General features: G+C 30.8%; 3 protein-coding genes across 18 annotated transcripts in view; all 3 read left to right on the forward strand.

The window, feature by feature from the left end:
• Window positions 1-10,230, forward strand: part of LOC141453943 (phosphatase and actin regulator 2) — a 365,561-nt gene extending 355,331 nt beyond the window's left edge. For all 16 annotated transcript variants that reach the window (XM_074127585.1, XM_074127588.1, XM_074127589.1 and 13 more), the window contains 3 exons: window positions 6,104-6,207; window positions 6,327-6,499; window positions 8,576-10,230. In XM_074127585.1, the coding sequence (XP_073983686.1) occupies window positions 6,104-6,207; window positions 6,327-6,499; window positions 8,576-8,591 (293 nt within the window). In that variant the 3' untranslated portion in view covers window positions 8,592-10,230. The remainder of the gene's footprint in view (window positions 1-6,103; window positions 6,208-6,326; window positions 6,500-8,575) is intronic.
• A 3,193-nt stretch (window positions 10,231-13,423) lies between these two features.
• On the forward strand, window positions 13,424-14,284 carry LOC141453950 (proteasome assembly chaperone 3). The gene is made up of 3 exons (XM_074127609.1): window positions 13,424-13,643; window positions 13,715-13,825; window positions 14,119-14,284. Exons 1-3 carry the CDS (start codon window positions 13,576-13,578, stop codon window positions 14,282-14,284), a joined length of 345 nt encoding a protein of 114 aa, XP_073983710.1. The 5' UTR covers window positions 13,424-13,575.
• LOC141453949 (GPN-loop GTPase 2) lies at window positions 14,143-16,064 on the forward strand. Its single transcript, XM_074127608.1, has 6 exons — window positions 14,143-14,280; window positions 14,373-14,499; window positions 14,569-14,774; window positions 15,163-15,277; window positions 15,350-15,545; window positions 15,624-16,064. Exons 2-6 carry the CDS (start codon window positions 14,379-14,381, stop codon window positions 15,868-15,870), a joined length of 885 nt encoding a protein of 294 aa, XP_073983709.1. The 5' UTR covers window positions 14,143-14,280; window positions 14,373-14,378; the 3' UTR covers window positions 15,871-16,064.
• Window positions 16,065-16,260: the final 196 nt, after the last annotated feature.

Consider the following 16,260-nt stretch of genomic DNA (forward strand, 5'->3'; position numbering starts at 1 on the left):
TAACTATAGCTTATAATTGAGAAAGACAAAGTGTACCAGAGAACAAAATTCCATACCAATACGTGGTTTACAGTGGGAGATATAGAACGGCCATAATTTTACAGAATTTCATGACCCAAAAAATTTTCAACCCTTTATATCTTCTACATTTATAGATCTTTGCACAAAATAACTATAGCTTATAATTGAGAAAAACAAAGTGTACCAGAGAACAAAATTCCATACCAATACGTGGTTTACAGTGGGAGATATAGAACGGCCATAATTTTACAGAATTTCATGACCCAAAAAATATTCAACCCTTTATATCTTCTACATTTATAGATCTTTGCACAAAATAACTATAGCTTATAATTGAGAAAAACAAAGTGTACCAGAGAACAAAATTCCATACCAATACGTGGTTTACAGTGGGAGATATAGAACGGCCATAATTTTACAGAATTTCATGACCCAAAAAATTTTCAACCCTTTATATCTTCTACATTTATAGATCTTTGCACAAAATAACTATAGCTTATAATTGAGAAAAACAAAGTGTACCGGAGAACAAAATTCCATACCAATACGTGGTTCACAGTGGGAGATATAGAACGGCCATAATTTTACAGAATTTCTTGACCCAAAAAATTTTCAACCCTTTATAACTTCTACATTTATAGATCTGTGCACAAAATAACTATAGCTTATAATTGAGAAAAACAAAGTGTACAAGGGAACAAAATTTCATACGAATACGTGGTTCACAGTGGGAGATATAGATCGGCCAAAATTTTACAGAATTTCATGACCCAAAAAATTTTCAACCCTTTATATCTTCTACATTTATAGATCTGTGCACAAAATAACTATAGCTTATAATTGAGAAAAACAAAGTGTACAAGAGAACAAAATTTCATACGAATACGTGGTTCACAGTGGGAGATATAGAACGGCCACAATTTTACAGAATTTCATGACCCAAAAAATTTTCAACCCTTTATATGTTCTACATTTATAGATCTGTGCACAAAATAACTATAGCTTATAATTGAGAAAAACAAAGTGTACAAGAGAACAAAATTTCATACGAATACGTGGTTCACAGTGGGAGATATAGAACGGCCACAATTTTACAGAATTTCATGACCCAAAAAATTTTCAACCCTTTATATCTTCTACATTTATAGATCTGTGCACAAAATAACTTTAGCTGATAATTGAGAAAAACAAAGTGTACAAGAGAACAAAATTTCATACGAATACGTGGTTCACAGTGGGTGATATAGAACGGCCACAATTTTACAGAATTTCATGACCCATAAAATTTTCAACCCTTTATATCTTCTACATTTATAGATCTGTGCACAAAATAACTATAGCTTATAATTGAGAAAAACAAAGTGTACAAGAGAACAAAATTTCATACGAATACGTGGTTCACAGTGGGTGATATAAAACGGCCACAATTTTGCAGAATTTCATGACCCATAAAATTTTCAACCCTTTATAACTTCTACATTTATAGATCTGTGCACAAAATAACTATAGCTTATAATTGAGAAAAACAAAGTGTACAAGAGAACAAAATTCCATACCAATACGTGGTTCACAGTGGGAGATATAGAACGGCCATAATTTTACAGAATTTCTTGACCCAAAAAATTTTCAACCCTTTATAACTTCTACATTTATAGATCTGTGCACAAAATAACTATAGCTTATAATTGAGAAAAACAAAGTGTACAAGAGAACAAAATTTCATACGAATACGTGGTTCACAGTGGGTGATATAGAACGGCCACAATTTTACAGAATTTCATGACCCATAAAATTTTCAACCCTTTATATCTTCTACATTTATAGATCTGTGCACAAAATAACTATAGCTTATAATTGAGAAAAACAAAGTGTACAAGAGAACAAAATTTCATAGGAATACGTGGTTCACAGTGGGTGATAAAGAACGGCCACAATTTTGCAGAATTTCATGACCCATAAAATTTTCAACCCTTTATATCTTCTACATTTATAGATCTGTGCACAAAATAACTATAGCTTATAATTGAGAAAAACAAAGTGTACCAGAGAACAAAATTCCATACCAATACGTGGTTCACAGTGGGAGATATAGAACGGCCATAATTTTACAGAATTTCTTGACCCAAAAAATTTTCAACCCTTTATAACTTCTACATTTATAGATCTGTGCACAAAATAACTATAGCTTATAATTGAGAAAAACAAAGTGTACCAGAGAACAAAATTCCATACCAATACGTGGTTCACAGTGGGAGATATAGAACGGCCATAATTTTACACAATTTCTTGACCCAAAAAATTTTCAACCCTTTATAACTTCTACATTTATAGATCTGTGCACAAAATAACTATAGCTTATTATTGAGAAAAACAAAGTGTACAAGAGAACAAAATTTCATAGGAATACGTGGTTCACAGTGGGTGATATAGAACGGCCAAAATTTTGCAGAATTTCATGACCCATAAAATTTTCAACCCTTTATATCTTCTACATTTATAGATCTGTGCACAAAATAACTATAGCTTATAATTGAGAAAAACAAAGTGTACAAGAGAACAAAATTTCATACGAATACGTGGTTCACAGTGGGAGATATAGAACGGCCACAATTTTACAGAATTTCATGACCCAAAAAATTTTCAACCCTTTATATCTTCTACATTTATAGATCTGTGCACAAAATAACTATAGCTTATAATTGAGAAAGACAAAGTGTACCAGAGAACAAAATTCCATACCAATACGTGGTTTACAGTGGGAGATATAGAACGGCCATAATTTTACAGAATTTCATGACCCAAAAAATTTTCAACCCTTTATATCTTCTACATTTATAGATCTTTGCACAAAATAACTATAGCTTATAATTGAGAAAAACAAAGTGTACCAGAGAACAAAATTCCATACCAATACGTGGTTCACAGTGGGAGATATAGAACGGCCATAATTTTACAGAATTTCTTGACCCAAAAAATTTTCAACCCTTTATAACTTCTACATTTATAGATCTGTGCACAAAATAACTATAGCTTATAATTGAGAAAAACAAAGTGTACCAGAGAACAAAATTCCATACCAATACGTGGTTTACAGTGGGAGATATAGAACGGCCATAATTTTACAGAATTTCATGACCCAAAAAATTTTCAACCCTTTATATCAGTGGTTCTTAACCATTTCATAGACGTGGAACACAATTATATGTATATATTTTTCTCGCGGGCACTAACATTAAATAATTTGAAATTCGGTATTTAGCATGAACTTAAAATTAAATTCAAATTAAAAAAAAAGGGAACAATTTTTTCTTTTCGTATCTTTTTTAAGTTTCTAATTTTCAATACAATTTAAAATTGAAATTTCGCGGAACACTTGGACCATATTCGCGGAACACCGGTTAAGAACCACTGCACTACGGTCATAATCGATTTTTTGGCCTTAAGCCTAACAATAGAATTTCCTTCAACTTCTTTCATTATGCCTAGTTTTAGTTTTTAATAAAATAAACCATAAATTAACTGCGTAAAAGGCAAATATTTGCCAATAAATTGAATAAAATCTAGATAGAAAGAAATAAAATCAAGATATACTTACATTGTGATTTTTTTATAGGGGAATATGTATATACACTGGGCCAAAAAAGTCTGTGAACACTAACCTAAATTTTATTACTTTTATTATTATCTTAGTAGAAACTTCTTTTATTTTCAAATGAAATATACTATTCGATAGAGAGAAACCAGAGTTTTTCATTTTATATTCAATCTTTTATTTTTGTTCAGCAGGAATATCACAATTAAATGTTTAACAAAACAACACCCCAAACGAATGCAAAAAAAGTCTGTGAACAGCTGTATAAATATGTAAAAACATTAAGATAACAAACAGAAAAACGATTGAATAAAGTTTCAAAGTTCTCTATTGTATTGTAGAAACCACTACAGTCAGTTTTGTGAATAAATAATCTAATTAGTACATATTTAACCACTAATATGGAAGTTCCCAGACCAATTCGAGAACTTATTGTGACGTTGCGAAATGAAAGAAAAAGTATTCGAGAAATAGGGAAGATAGTTCAAAAAAACCCTTCAACGGTGCATAATATAATTAAAAAGTACGGAAATGTGATTAGTAGGCCACGCAGTGGACGGCCACCAAAACTTAATTCCTTTCATAAACGGCAAATTCTGAAGTCTGTTCGAGAAGAACCCAGGACAAGCGCTCAAAAAATCAGTCAAGAATTATCAAGTGGTTATGTGTAAGCGTAACACCACATACAATTAGAAATAAATTACATGAATACGATTATTGCGGTCGAGTCCCGAGGAAAAAACCTTTAATCAATAAAATAAATAGTAACCGCCGATTGGATTTCGCGAAAGAATATGTTTCTAAGCCTTCTAGTTTCTGGGAAACCGTAATCTTTTCAGATGAGTCGAAATTCAATGTATGTGGGTCTGATTGACGACAAAAAGTGTGGCAAAAAAGAAATGAAGCTATGAAAATGAAAAATATGAAGCCTACTTTTAAGCATGGGGGAGGCAACATTCTGGTGTGGGGTGCATGAGTGCTAAAGGAGTGGGCAAGTTAGATCTAATTAATGGTATGATGGACCAATATGTGTATGTGGATATATTAAGACGCAATTTAAAAGAAAATTCAAAAAAATTAGGGTTGGAGGGAACGTTTGTCTTCCAACAAGACAATGACCCGAAACATACCGCACCAAAAACTCGGGAATGGCTTTTAAATAATACACTCTGGCGTCTAAACACCCCTCCACAAATGCCAGACCTTAACCCAATAGAACATTTGTGGGATGAAATCAGCCGCGAAATAAATAAACGAGGAATAAGAAACCGTGAACGCTATTTTAGAAGAGTGGGATAAAATTCCAACATTGACGACCACAAAATTATTAGGATCGATGAAAGCTCGTTTGTTGGAAGTGATTAGGAACATAGGAGGTCCTACAAGTTTTTAAAATTTATAATTCACGTACAATGTGTGAGAATGATTTATTTCTGCAAAGTGTTCACATACTTTTTTTGCATTCGTTTGGGGTGTTGTTTTGTTAAACATTTAATTGTGATATTCCTGCTGAACAAAAATAAAAGATTGAATATAAAATGAAAAACTCTGGTTTCTCTCTATCGAATAGTATATTTCATTTGAAAATAAAAGAAGTTTCTAATAAGATAATAATAAAAGTAATAAAATTTAGGTTAGTGTTCACAGACTTTTTTGGCCCAGTGTATGTACATATTACATGAATGTTCACATATAAACAGTCATTGAATTTATATCTATAATTGCCAGCTGATGACTGATATTTTTTTGTTTATTATATTCAGTTAATTAAAATCAGGATACGTTAATTTTTGTTTGAATGATGAAACTTTTGAAACATTTCTTTTATAACAAGGTAAAGAGAATTTGTTTTAAGAATTCAGGGTAGGTTTTCTTCATTTATTTGACAGTCATTTTAAATTCGCATTAACATAATATCTTCCTAACTACTTCATTAGACTATTATTTCATTTCAAGGCACAATTGTTTTGATACGTGAAAGTGGATTGGAAGATTTTTGTCTGTATGAACAAAATCAAACTTTATTAACTGTGATGTTAGTGCAGGAATCTGTGAAGAAGTGAATTATCAGTCGGTGAAAATAGTGAAATTTACCTATGAATTAAGTATAACTAGCAAGAATGGAAATGTAAAAAAGTAAAGAATATTTCTCTCCTGGCTAGAGATGAAGATGAAATTGTTGAAGATTTCGTAATTTTTTTTAAGAACACAAACAAAATGACTAACCAAGTAGCATAATATAATTTTGAGAAATTATTAGAAATTTTATTATGATATAAAGTATTCTCAAGCAAAGAAGGGACACATCTTTTTTAAATAATAATGAAGATAGTATGCCAGAAACAAAGTGGTATAACTTCTGAATTTTGTAAATTTAAAACAATAAAATTTAATTATAAACCTATGTATAATTTATTTCTCTGATGTCTTTGTGTTCTTTGTTTACTTTACTATAACCTTATTTTTAATGTTGTATTTTATAAAATTTAGAACAGACAGCAGCTGAAGAAAAAAAATTGAAAGAAGAAAAAAAACGCATGCTTCTTCGAAAATTAAGTTTTCGACCAACTGTAGAAGAATTAAAAGAGAAAAAGGTGGGTATTTTTTTTTTACCTAATTTGGCACAACTTTTACATTATTCTTATTTTAATATGAGCCAGAAATCGAGAAAAATCCTAATTAATGTTTAATGTTTGAATTATTTTGTTTACAGATAATAAGATTCAACGATTACATCGAAGTAACACAAGCCCATGATTATGATCGGCGGGCCGACAAACCATGGACGAGGCTTACGCCTAAGGATAAAGCTGCAATTCGTAAAGAACTTAACGAATTTAAAAGTTCCGAAATGGAAGTACATCAAGAAAGCAGGCACCTAACAAGGTAAACCCAATGTTCACAGATTATTTTGATTCCGTTTGTTATTGAAGTGTACCCAATTTTTTGTAAGGGATATTACGTGAGAGTTTGCACTGGCGGTGTCATTGAAGTTCGCTATGTAACTTCCATATTAGTGTTTTTATTCAAGGAAAAATTGTTTCTGTGAGAACTTATTCTACTTTAACCCTCTAATTCCAACTAGATGTACGAGGGTGGTTTGAAAAGTTTTCGGAATGTACTAGAAATAAGTGTCTTACCTCGGTGGAACTGCTTTTATTTTTCAACATAATCTCCCTGTAGACTAATGCATTTGGTCCAGCGATGTTCCAATGCCTTGATACCATCCCGAAAATGAGATTCCTCCAGGCCTGCAAAATACCTCTCCAATTCGGCTGTCAGTTCTTCCGTTGTAGGAAAATTTTCAGCTTGGGGAAGAGATGAAAGTCTGATGGTGCCAAATCAGGTGAATAAGGTGGATGTGGCAACAATTCGTACCTCAGTTCTTGAAGTTTTGCCATGGCAATAACACTTGTGTGCGGGCGGGCGTTGTCTTGATGAAAGATGACTTTTTTCCTTGCCAAACCAGGCCTTTTTTCGCGTATCTTTTCCTGTAGTTGGTCTAGGAGGTTTGCATAGTATTGCCCCGTAATTGTTTGGCCAGTAGGAAGATAATCTATCAGCAGAATGCCTTTTGCATCCCAGAAAACTGATGCCATGAACTTTCCGGCCGAACGTACTGCCTTTGCTTTCTTTGGTGGTGGTGACCCAGCATGTTTCCACTGCTTTGACTGCTGCTTTGTCTCTGGGGTACAGTAGTGGACCACCCAAGTTTCATCTGTAGTCACAAACCGGCGCAAAAAAATCTTGTTGGTTGCACTGAAAACGGGCCAGTCTTTGTTCGGACATTTCCAATCTGGTGCGTTTATGGTCCAATGTCAAGAGCCGCGGCACCCATCTTGCGGATAATTTTTTCATTCCCAATTCTTCGGTTAAAATGTGATATACCCGTTCAGATGACATCTCTTCAGCTTCAGCAATCTCTCGCACTTTCAGTCGACGATCCTCCATGACCCTTTTTATGCACTTTTGCGATAAATTCTGGGGTCGTAGCACTTTTTGGCCGTCCACTACGCGGATCATCATCTAAGCTCTCCCGACCAAATTTAAACTCGCTGGTCCACTTGGCAACAGTTGAATATGAAGGAGCATAGTCCCCCAGTGTGTTCTGATAGTCGGCATGAATTTCCTTTGCTTTCATACCTTTCTTTACAAAGTACTTAATCACTGCTCGAATCTCAGGTTTTTTTTCATTGTCACAAATCACTACGCGGGAACAACAACAAAGAGTCGTCACTACCACTCTCCTGCAACAAGAGCACTGACGCGCCAAGTGTTCACTCACACGGACTCACAAACCACCCTCGTATATAAAGCAAAGAAAGTACATAGCACTTCTAATGGTTTACAGCCGAATTCTATCTATCTGCTAAATCGCGTCCCCTCCGTTCAACTTCTCGAACAAATCTTAAGCTTCTTTTTTTTCACGTAGTAAAAAAAATTTTCAGAGTAGATGAAATCGAAATGTTGTATTTTCTTTTTTATCAGAAAGCATTAAATTGTTAGTTCTCAGATATGGGTTTAAGAATAAAAAAATAATAATAAAGGCCATAATAAGCTTGATAAATCAGTGAGTATTTAAACATGAATGCTCTAGAACAGGAGTGGCAAACCTGTGGCCGCCTTAAATGATAGGTATGGTGATTCTAATTATACAAAATTCGTTTATTTGTGCCATATTTTCATTTGTAGTGTAGTGTTTGTAGCAAATAAATCTAATGCTGTTTTTATTTCATTACGTTGCTTCTGTTTATACTTATATATATAATTTTTTGAATTGGTCCAATCTAATAGATACATACAATTTCCAAAGTGGCCCTACAAGATCATTTGGGTTGACCACCCCCCTAGAAAATGAAAAAATTCCATTGTTTGGGGCAACCTTAAAATATTGTTGTCCTAAGTTTACTTAAAGAGGATTCTCAATCTTGAAAATAATGTTTTTCTAATATCTATTGGCAGGTTCCATAGACCATGACGATTGGCAGCCAGAAGAGTTCTCTATAGCTGTACAGTGTTACTAAGTAAGAAGCTAATGTATATATATCACTTTTGCTAAATGCTACCTGCACCATAAATTTGTAGAGCCACGGTTTAAAAAAAAAAAAAAAAAAAAAAAACTAAAACAACAACATCAACAAAGAAAACAAATTTTTTACTGTTTGTAACTTTTTTTGTATATAATATATATATTTATATATAAAAGATATAAATATATAAATATTATGTTTAGATTATAAGTGGAGACCATTCCACATAATGTAGGGATGGTATTTATTGTAGTGCGGTTTACGCACCAGTGCGTTATGCCCTGTATAGCGACAGTGCATTCTGTTTTTTAATGTTCTGATAGGAAAAAAAAAATTGTAATATTTTCTCTTTTTTTTAAAAAAAATTAATTATACATATATTTATTGTAATTGGCAAAACAACAACAAACAAACAAATATTTGCTCAGTTCGTTGTAGTGGGCCTCCAGAGCAGTTTGTAATTCTCATATGTGTAATAATAGTTGTTTTATATTTTGTTTTTCTCTGTTTTAAAAAATTTAATTTTATTATATTTTCTCTACGAGCTGGGTCTTATTGCTTACAAAAATGTAATTTGTTCTTCTTTTTTTTATAAACATTGTGATAAACAAATTCTGTGTATTGTTTTGATTGGCCAGGATGTGATATATATATATATAAATATATATTTATGTTTTTCTTTCCTTTTTTACAAAAAAAAAGAATAAATATTCTAATATATTATGTGATTTATAATATGTTAACCTTCCTTTTTTACGTGAGCATTTGACAAAACTTTATCTTTGCAAAGAAGTCTTGAAAAGAAAATGATACTTAGAAATAAAAAAAAAAAAAAAACTCGTCAGTTTTTTAGAAAACAATGTTTTAAGCATCTTCAAATTCCCTTTTATGCTTTGTGTGTTCCAAGTGAACAACTATATTTAATTTAAAGAAATTTTGTTGACAATCTTATTACTTGTATTTAAATAAACATTAAATCGATTTTTTTTTTTTTTTTTATTTCCATGTGTTTGAAATTTACTTTTGTGTTGAAATCAAGGAACACACTTATAAATAAAACTAAACCTCAAGTTTATATTTATTAACCGGATAAAAGTTTTTAAAACACATTAAACAGTATTATCCATTAACTAGCTTCGCTATTAAAGAAAATTCAAATTTTTAGAGAAAGAGAAAAATAACTAGTTTATATTTAAAAAAATTGTGTAATTACACTGTGATGTGTAGTAAATATATTTATATTTTAATTGCAATTTTTGATAAATTAGAAAAAGAAATGGCTAACCAAAAAATAAAACAAAAATTGTTAATAAAGAAAATTATATTTAGTCTTTTTGGCAAATCTTAATTTTTACCATTTTTTGCTAATTATAAGAATTAATCATTTTTTATCCTTATTTCCACACCTGGAGTATGGAAATGCCTTCAATATATTTATTGTGTACTTTTATATTTTCCATGTATAGCTTATACATATATACATATTTATATACATAAAAACTCAGAAATATGAAGTACCTCCTTCCCTGTAAAACTCTTTTTATACTTTATTTCTGTACATATAAATAAAAGACAATTTTTATTCCATTTTAGGTTTTATTTATTTAAATTTACACAACGCTGTTTTTATTCCTTCCCTAAAAGATAAACATCACTAAGTGAGTGTACGCAAATGGATCAAGACCAGATGGGTTTAAGAAGTCTTGATGAAGTTATATTGAGCAGTTAAATTATATCATCATTTCCAAAATATATTTCATGCATGTAAAAAGTACATTCTTAGTATTATATGTCTAACCTAAAGCATGATACTAATGTTTCACTTTGAAGTGCCAAATCTGAAAATCGAAATATTAAATTAGTGATTAAATTTTATTAATTAACTGTTATCAAGAATTTTAATTTTAGCTAAAGGTTTCACAGGAAATGAAATTGAGATTTTTATAGGACATATTTAATATTTATAAGTAATACTTAATATTTATTAAGCGCCTTCCTGCGCTGGTAAATGCTTTTTCTCTTGTCTCCTGATCTGAAAGCGTAAATAAACTACAATATTTTTATTTCTTTAAAAAATCATTAACCACCAATAAATACTTCATTTTATAAAATAATGGGAACAAAGCGTAACGGTAACGAAGAGAGAGAAAAATGGGTCGTGGATCGATTGTAACCTCATCTTTGCAAAGCAGAGGTTCACAGATCACTTGATGTGTATGTGACCAATTATTTGGTAAGCTCGCTGATTTTATCCGTTTTAGCATGCATGTTTGATATATATATTTCTGACCAGTTTAGGATTTGCTAAGATTCTTTAAGTTAAGTTACTGTATCTCCATTGGAAAAGACAACACTGTGAAAGTTAAGGTGTACGGGTGAACAGACTCACACATAAACTAAAGCATATTACTATTAGTACAAACTGATTACTTCTTTTGGCGCCCGTCCATAGATTTTATATACATTTGTTGACTCTGTCGTACTAACAGTGTCGCTCTTTCCAAGGGAGATATGTAACAGTAACGTAAACGTACATCTAGAACACAGTAAACCTCAGATTCTCTACTCAAAATCAATCTCTGAAAATGGATAAAATATGAACTGGTCAGAATAGAAAAACAGGTTTGCAACGACGGATGAAATCAGTTTTACAACATATTTTTTCATTTTCACTCGTCTTATTTTATTTTCTAAAACAAGAGTTTAATGACTGAAATATGTACACCTTATAAATGGGTACAAAATAAAAAAAATAAGTACAAAAATGAAAAACTACAAAATGAACCTGAACAGAAATATTTCGAACACCTTACTTTTCGAGAATGCCTGACCACGACAATACATTGCATTACATTGCTTTTTGTTGTTATACAATCACATAATTTTAGATCGTAACTGTAGGGTTACTGTAGAGGTAATTTTAAGAATTTTTACTTAAAAGATGTAATTGTTTTAAATGTTTTTGTTTTATAAAAAAGAGTGTATAATTGGTAACAAAATAAAGAATAATTTAAACAAATTTAATGACGTTATAATATATTTTCCCATTGACTCATTTAAAAAAAAAAAATTGCAAATAAAGCACTGTACAGGTAAGTATCTAACTAAAAATTTCATTTAAGTATTGTGTAAATAAAAGGAAGAGCGATAAAATCAGAAAAAATAAAATAAATTAGTTTTAAAAAATGCCGTTAGAGAGCGGTAAAAACAGGTAAAAATAAAATTAGTTCAAATATTTACCATCAGGCAGCAGTAAACCTTTATATATACAGCTGTAATCATAATTTCCCTTCAGTACGACTTGAGTGATGCAGGGGAGTAGTACGCTCTGTCGCTCGTCTCTCCAAATATAATCTAGTCTAGTTCCACATCTCAATCATCAAACATAAGAGAGTATCATGGGATATTTATGTGTGTCTAGTCTAAAACCTCTATTATAAACATGAAAGTATAAATAAGAATTATTAAAAAAAATTCAACCATTATTTTTTTTTTTTTTTTTTTTTTTTTTTTTTTTTTTTTTTTGGCGCATCAACAGCTGAGGTCATTAGCGCCCGGAGCTTTTTCCAGTGCACTGCCGGCCTCCGGACAGTGTTCTCTCGTTACAGACAACACTGTCCATCACCGGACAGTGAGCTGTAAGAAGCTCCTAGGAAGTGTCAGGGCGGCCAGTTATTAATTAAAAATTCAGAAAATATTTGCTCCTCCCACCCACCCTGCAAAAATCACTCACTTATATAGTCTGACAGTACTATTGCACACTCGACAAGCAAGATGCATTTTATGCATTTTTCTCAGCATAAAATAATTTATTTTAGCTTACTTCTGGTATCATTAATTAACACATACTTAATGCCATCTAAATGTAATATTTTCTAATTAAAAAAAAGCTCAAGCTACATACCTAATAATTAATAAAAACATTGGAGTTAATAAAATAATCAACTTTAGTTTATGCTGTCACTCCTAGGTAGCAGCACAATCACTATTTTAACTAAGAAAAATCAAAATTAGTTCATATTTTTTCCACCAGGTAGCACTAACACTCTATATAAACAGCTGTAATCACAATTTACTTTCAGTACGAAGTGATGCAGGGTAGTAGATCGCTCTGTTGCTCGTCTCCTAAAACATATCTACTCTAGTCAGACATCTCTATCATAAAGTATCATGGATTATAAAAGCATAACGTTGAAAAACACCCAACTTTGACAATTTTTTTCTCTTTTCCTATAAAAAATAAAATTCCCAAATTTTCTTTCAAATACAGGGCAAATCCTCCTTTGTAACTGTAATATTTTTAAAAATAAATGAAATTTAACCATTATTGTATTTATTTTCTTTGAGGATGACAAGTAAAAATAAGGATTTCTATAGAAAGTGTGAGGGCGAGTAGTCAAATAATCAAAAAATAGATATATTATTTAGTGGGGATATTTGTTAATTGGGTAACATTGTTAATTGGCGCTTCAGCTATACATTGCATAATTATGTTTTAGGGCCCTCTTCTTGTAACAAGTTCTTTCTCTAATCGCTATTCCCACTGTTCTTTCTCTTTCTTATTTTTAGTCTCAAATTTTTTAATATGATAATATTTTTGCATATTGTAACAACTTAAGATTTGTAAATTTTAAATTTCTTAAAGGTAGGATTTTTTCTATAATAATATTTACATTTGGCCTAAAAATAATGCAGATAATAAAATTGTTTAGTGGGGTCCGGAAAGTAGAATTACATTCCACTACTAATCGATATGTATATTTGCTGTGCCATCTGAGGAGGTTAAAAAATGAGTATATAAAAGAGAGGTTACTGTAATGCCAGAGCGACCGACGAGTGAAATCAAATTTACATAAATTTTTAAAATTGGTTTTTACCCTTCCTTAAGCGTTATGGTATTTGGGATTTGACAAAAATTATCTCAAGATTAACATGAAGATAAATACAGTAGGATGCAAGATTAATGGTGTTATGACAGATATTGTTATTTCCAATTTTCAGTAAGTGTGCTTTCAATTATTGAGCCATTTATATCAATAAATTTTTAAAATGTTTATACATATTTTTGTAGGGATAATTTATTCATTGTAATAACGCAGTACAAGAAAATTGGTAACATTATAAGAGTCAGAAAAGATACTGATCCAGCTTTAGAAAATCAGGAAGAAGTGTATAAATTAACGTGAGTGATTAATTAATGCTTATTTGAATTTTTTTTTATCTGATCATAAAACCTTTGTTGTTTATTTTTTTTATATATCAGAATATTATTTACTTTGGTTTGAATACATTACTTTATTAACTTCTCTCTTAACTTGCGCGAATATGGTTTTGGAGATAATTTATTCATGTGGGTGCTAATATTGAGTAATAATTTTTATATTAGGGAGCTTTATAAGTGAACATCAAGTTTTAATTAACGAGAGGAAGTTTATGTAATATATTTGGTATTTTTTGTTTGGATTCGCTTTTCAGATATCTTTTTGGTAAAGAAGATATCCCGACACTTGCAGCAGTTAGATTGCTTTCAGAAAAAATAGCAATTTCTAAAAATACTATATTCGCTCTCACGCTGAAAGAAATAAATCCATCTGTATTAAATGCTCTTGTGGAAGTATTAAACAAACACAGAACTTGGTAAATTTTAATTATTTTTAATGGCATGATGTCCAAAATCTATTTATAGTAGTTGATTGTAATAATGGTCCAAATAAATCTTTTCATTATAGGTAAAAATGTCTTATACTTTTGGCCAGCTAGTAATCGGGCCTCCTGGCAGTGGGAAGTCAACGTATTGTAAAAAAATGAGCGAACATTTGGGAAAATTAGGTCGAAAAGTTATAATAGTCAATATTGGTAAGGCCAGCTCATTAAGTTTAATTGGTTTTTGAAAAAGTGGTTCAAATAATTAATATTTTTATTCAGATCCTGCTAATGATACTCTTCCTTATGAGTGTAAGGTGGATATAGCGGAACTGATTACTGTGGAAGATGCTATGATCCACAAACAGCTCGGGCCAAATGGAGGACTTTTATATTCTATTGAATATTTAGAAAAGAATTTTACTTGGTTTTTAGGAAAACTGAATTCTTTTAAAAGTCATTATTTCATTTTCGATTGTCCAGGCCAGGTACGTTATATTATTTTGTTGTCCAGGTCAGGAGTTTATTTTTTATATATTTTTAAGACGTTAAGGATTTCATCTAATAAAATGTTTACAACTCTGAAATTGGCTTAGTCTTTTCTTCCTCTGGATTAATAAATCATCACCAAAAACAATTAACAATACTTCTTAGTTAATATCAGTTAATGGCCTTTTTTGCTCAATTTCGCCTTTGTCATATTTCTGGATTAACTTATCTATATCATCGCTCCTCAGAATGATTTTTTTTTTTTTGCATTGTTAAATCGATCATTTTGCTGGAGAGAGGTACTTTTTGTCTATTAAATTAATAATTAAAAAAAAGAGAAAAAGATAGTTGGATACACTGAAATTAACGCTATAAATTGATGTTCAGGTGGAACTGTATTCACACCATAATTCTATGAAGGAAATAATGCAAAAATTGCAAAAAGCAGGTTTCAGTTTATGTGCAGTTTGCCTGATTGATTCTCATTACTGCAGCGACCCAGGTATTTTTTTAATCATTTTTCTTTAAGTTTTTACAAGTTTGTCTTTTACGTTTCTTAATTTTTTCATTACAGGTAAATTTATATCAGCGTTACTATTAACATTGTCCACAATGCTCCATATGGAATTACCTCATGTTAATGTACTATCTAAAGTAGATTTAATGTCAACATTCGCTGATAAATTACCATTTGGTTTGGATTACTATACAGAGGTTCTAGATTTAAACTACATACTTCAATATTTACAGAGTGATAAATTTACTGCCAAGTAAGTAACCAAATTCAATAAAAAGAAATTAGAATTTGAAAACTCATTTCTCGTTATCTCATTTTTAAAACCGTTTAGGTATAAAAAATGGAATTCAGCACTTATTGAAATGATAGAAAATTATAGTTTAGTTTCTTTCGTTCCGTTAAATGTTGAAGATACAAAAACACTAATAAGAGTACATCAAGCTGTGGATAAGGCAAATGGTTACATATACGCAGCTGGCGAAGAAAGAAGTGTACAGAGTTTATTAGCTTGTGCAGTAGGTGCTCAAACTGATCAAGAATGGATCGGAGATAATCAAGATAAGTATGGAGCAGTTTAAAAGTTTTTTGCAGTTTGATTAATCTCGCTGTGATCTTGAGGAATTTTTTTTAATTTTTATTAAAAATGTTAATTATAATTACGTGTTGTTATTTTTATTTAATAAAAATAGAAATATTTCAAATATCTCTGTGAAGTTATATTTAATAATTACAGTGAAGCAATATTAAAATAAACAATTTTTTTTATGTTGAATCTGAAGGAAAAAGTTTTTGCTTTTATTAAGTTGAAAGACTAATCCAATAGGTCTTTCAAAAAAAATTAGGCAAAAGACCTTCTAGTTTAAAACCCCATTTAAATTAATTACATTGCTATCAAATTTCAATGGTCTTACAATTTTTGAACGAAGAGGAATGAATATAAAGAAAATTATCAAACCTTTCTTAAAGGA

The sequence above is a fragment of the Rhodnius prolixus genome, unplaced genomic scaffold (genome assembly GCF_049639745.1).
Source record: "Rhodnius prolixus isolate KJV_2025 unplaced genomic scaffold, Rpr scaffold_9, whole genome shotgun sequence".
Lineage (NCBI taxonomy): Eukaryota > Metazoa > Arthropoda > Insecta > Hemiptera > Reduviidae > Rhodnius > Rhodnius prolixus.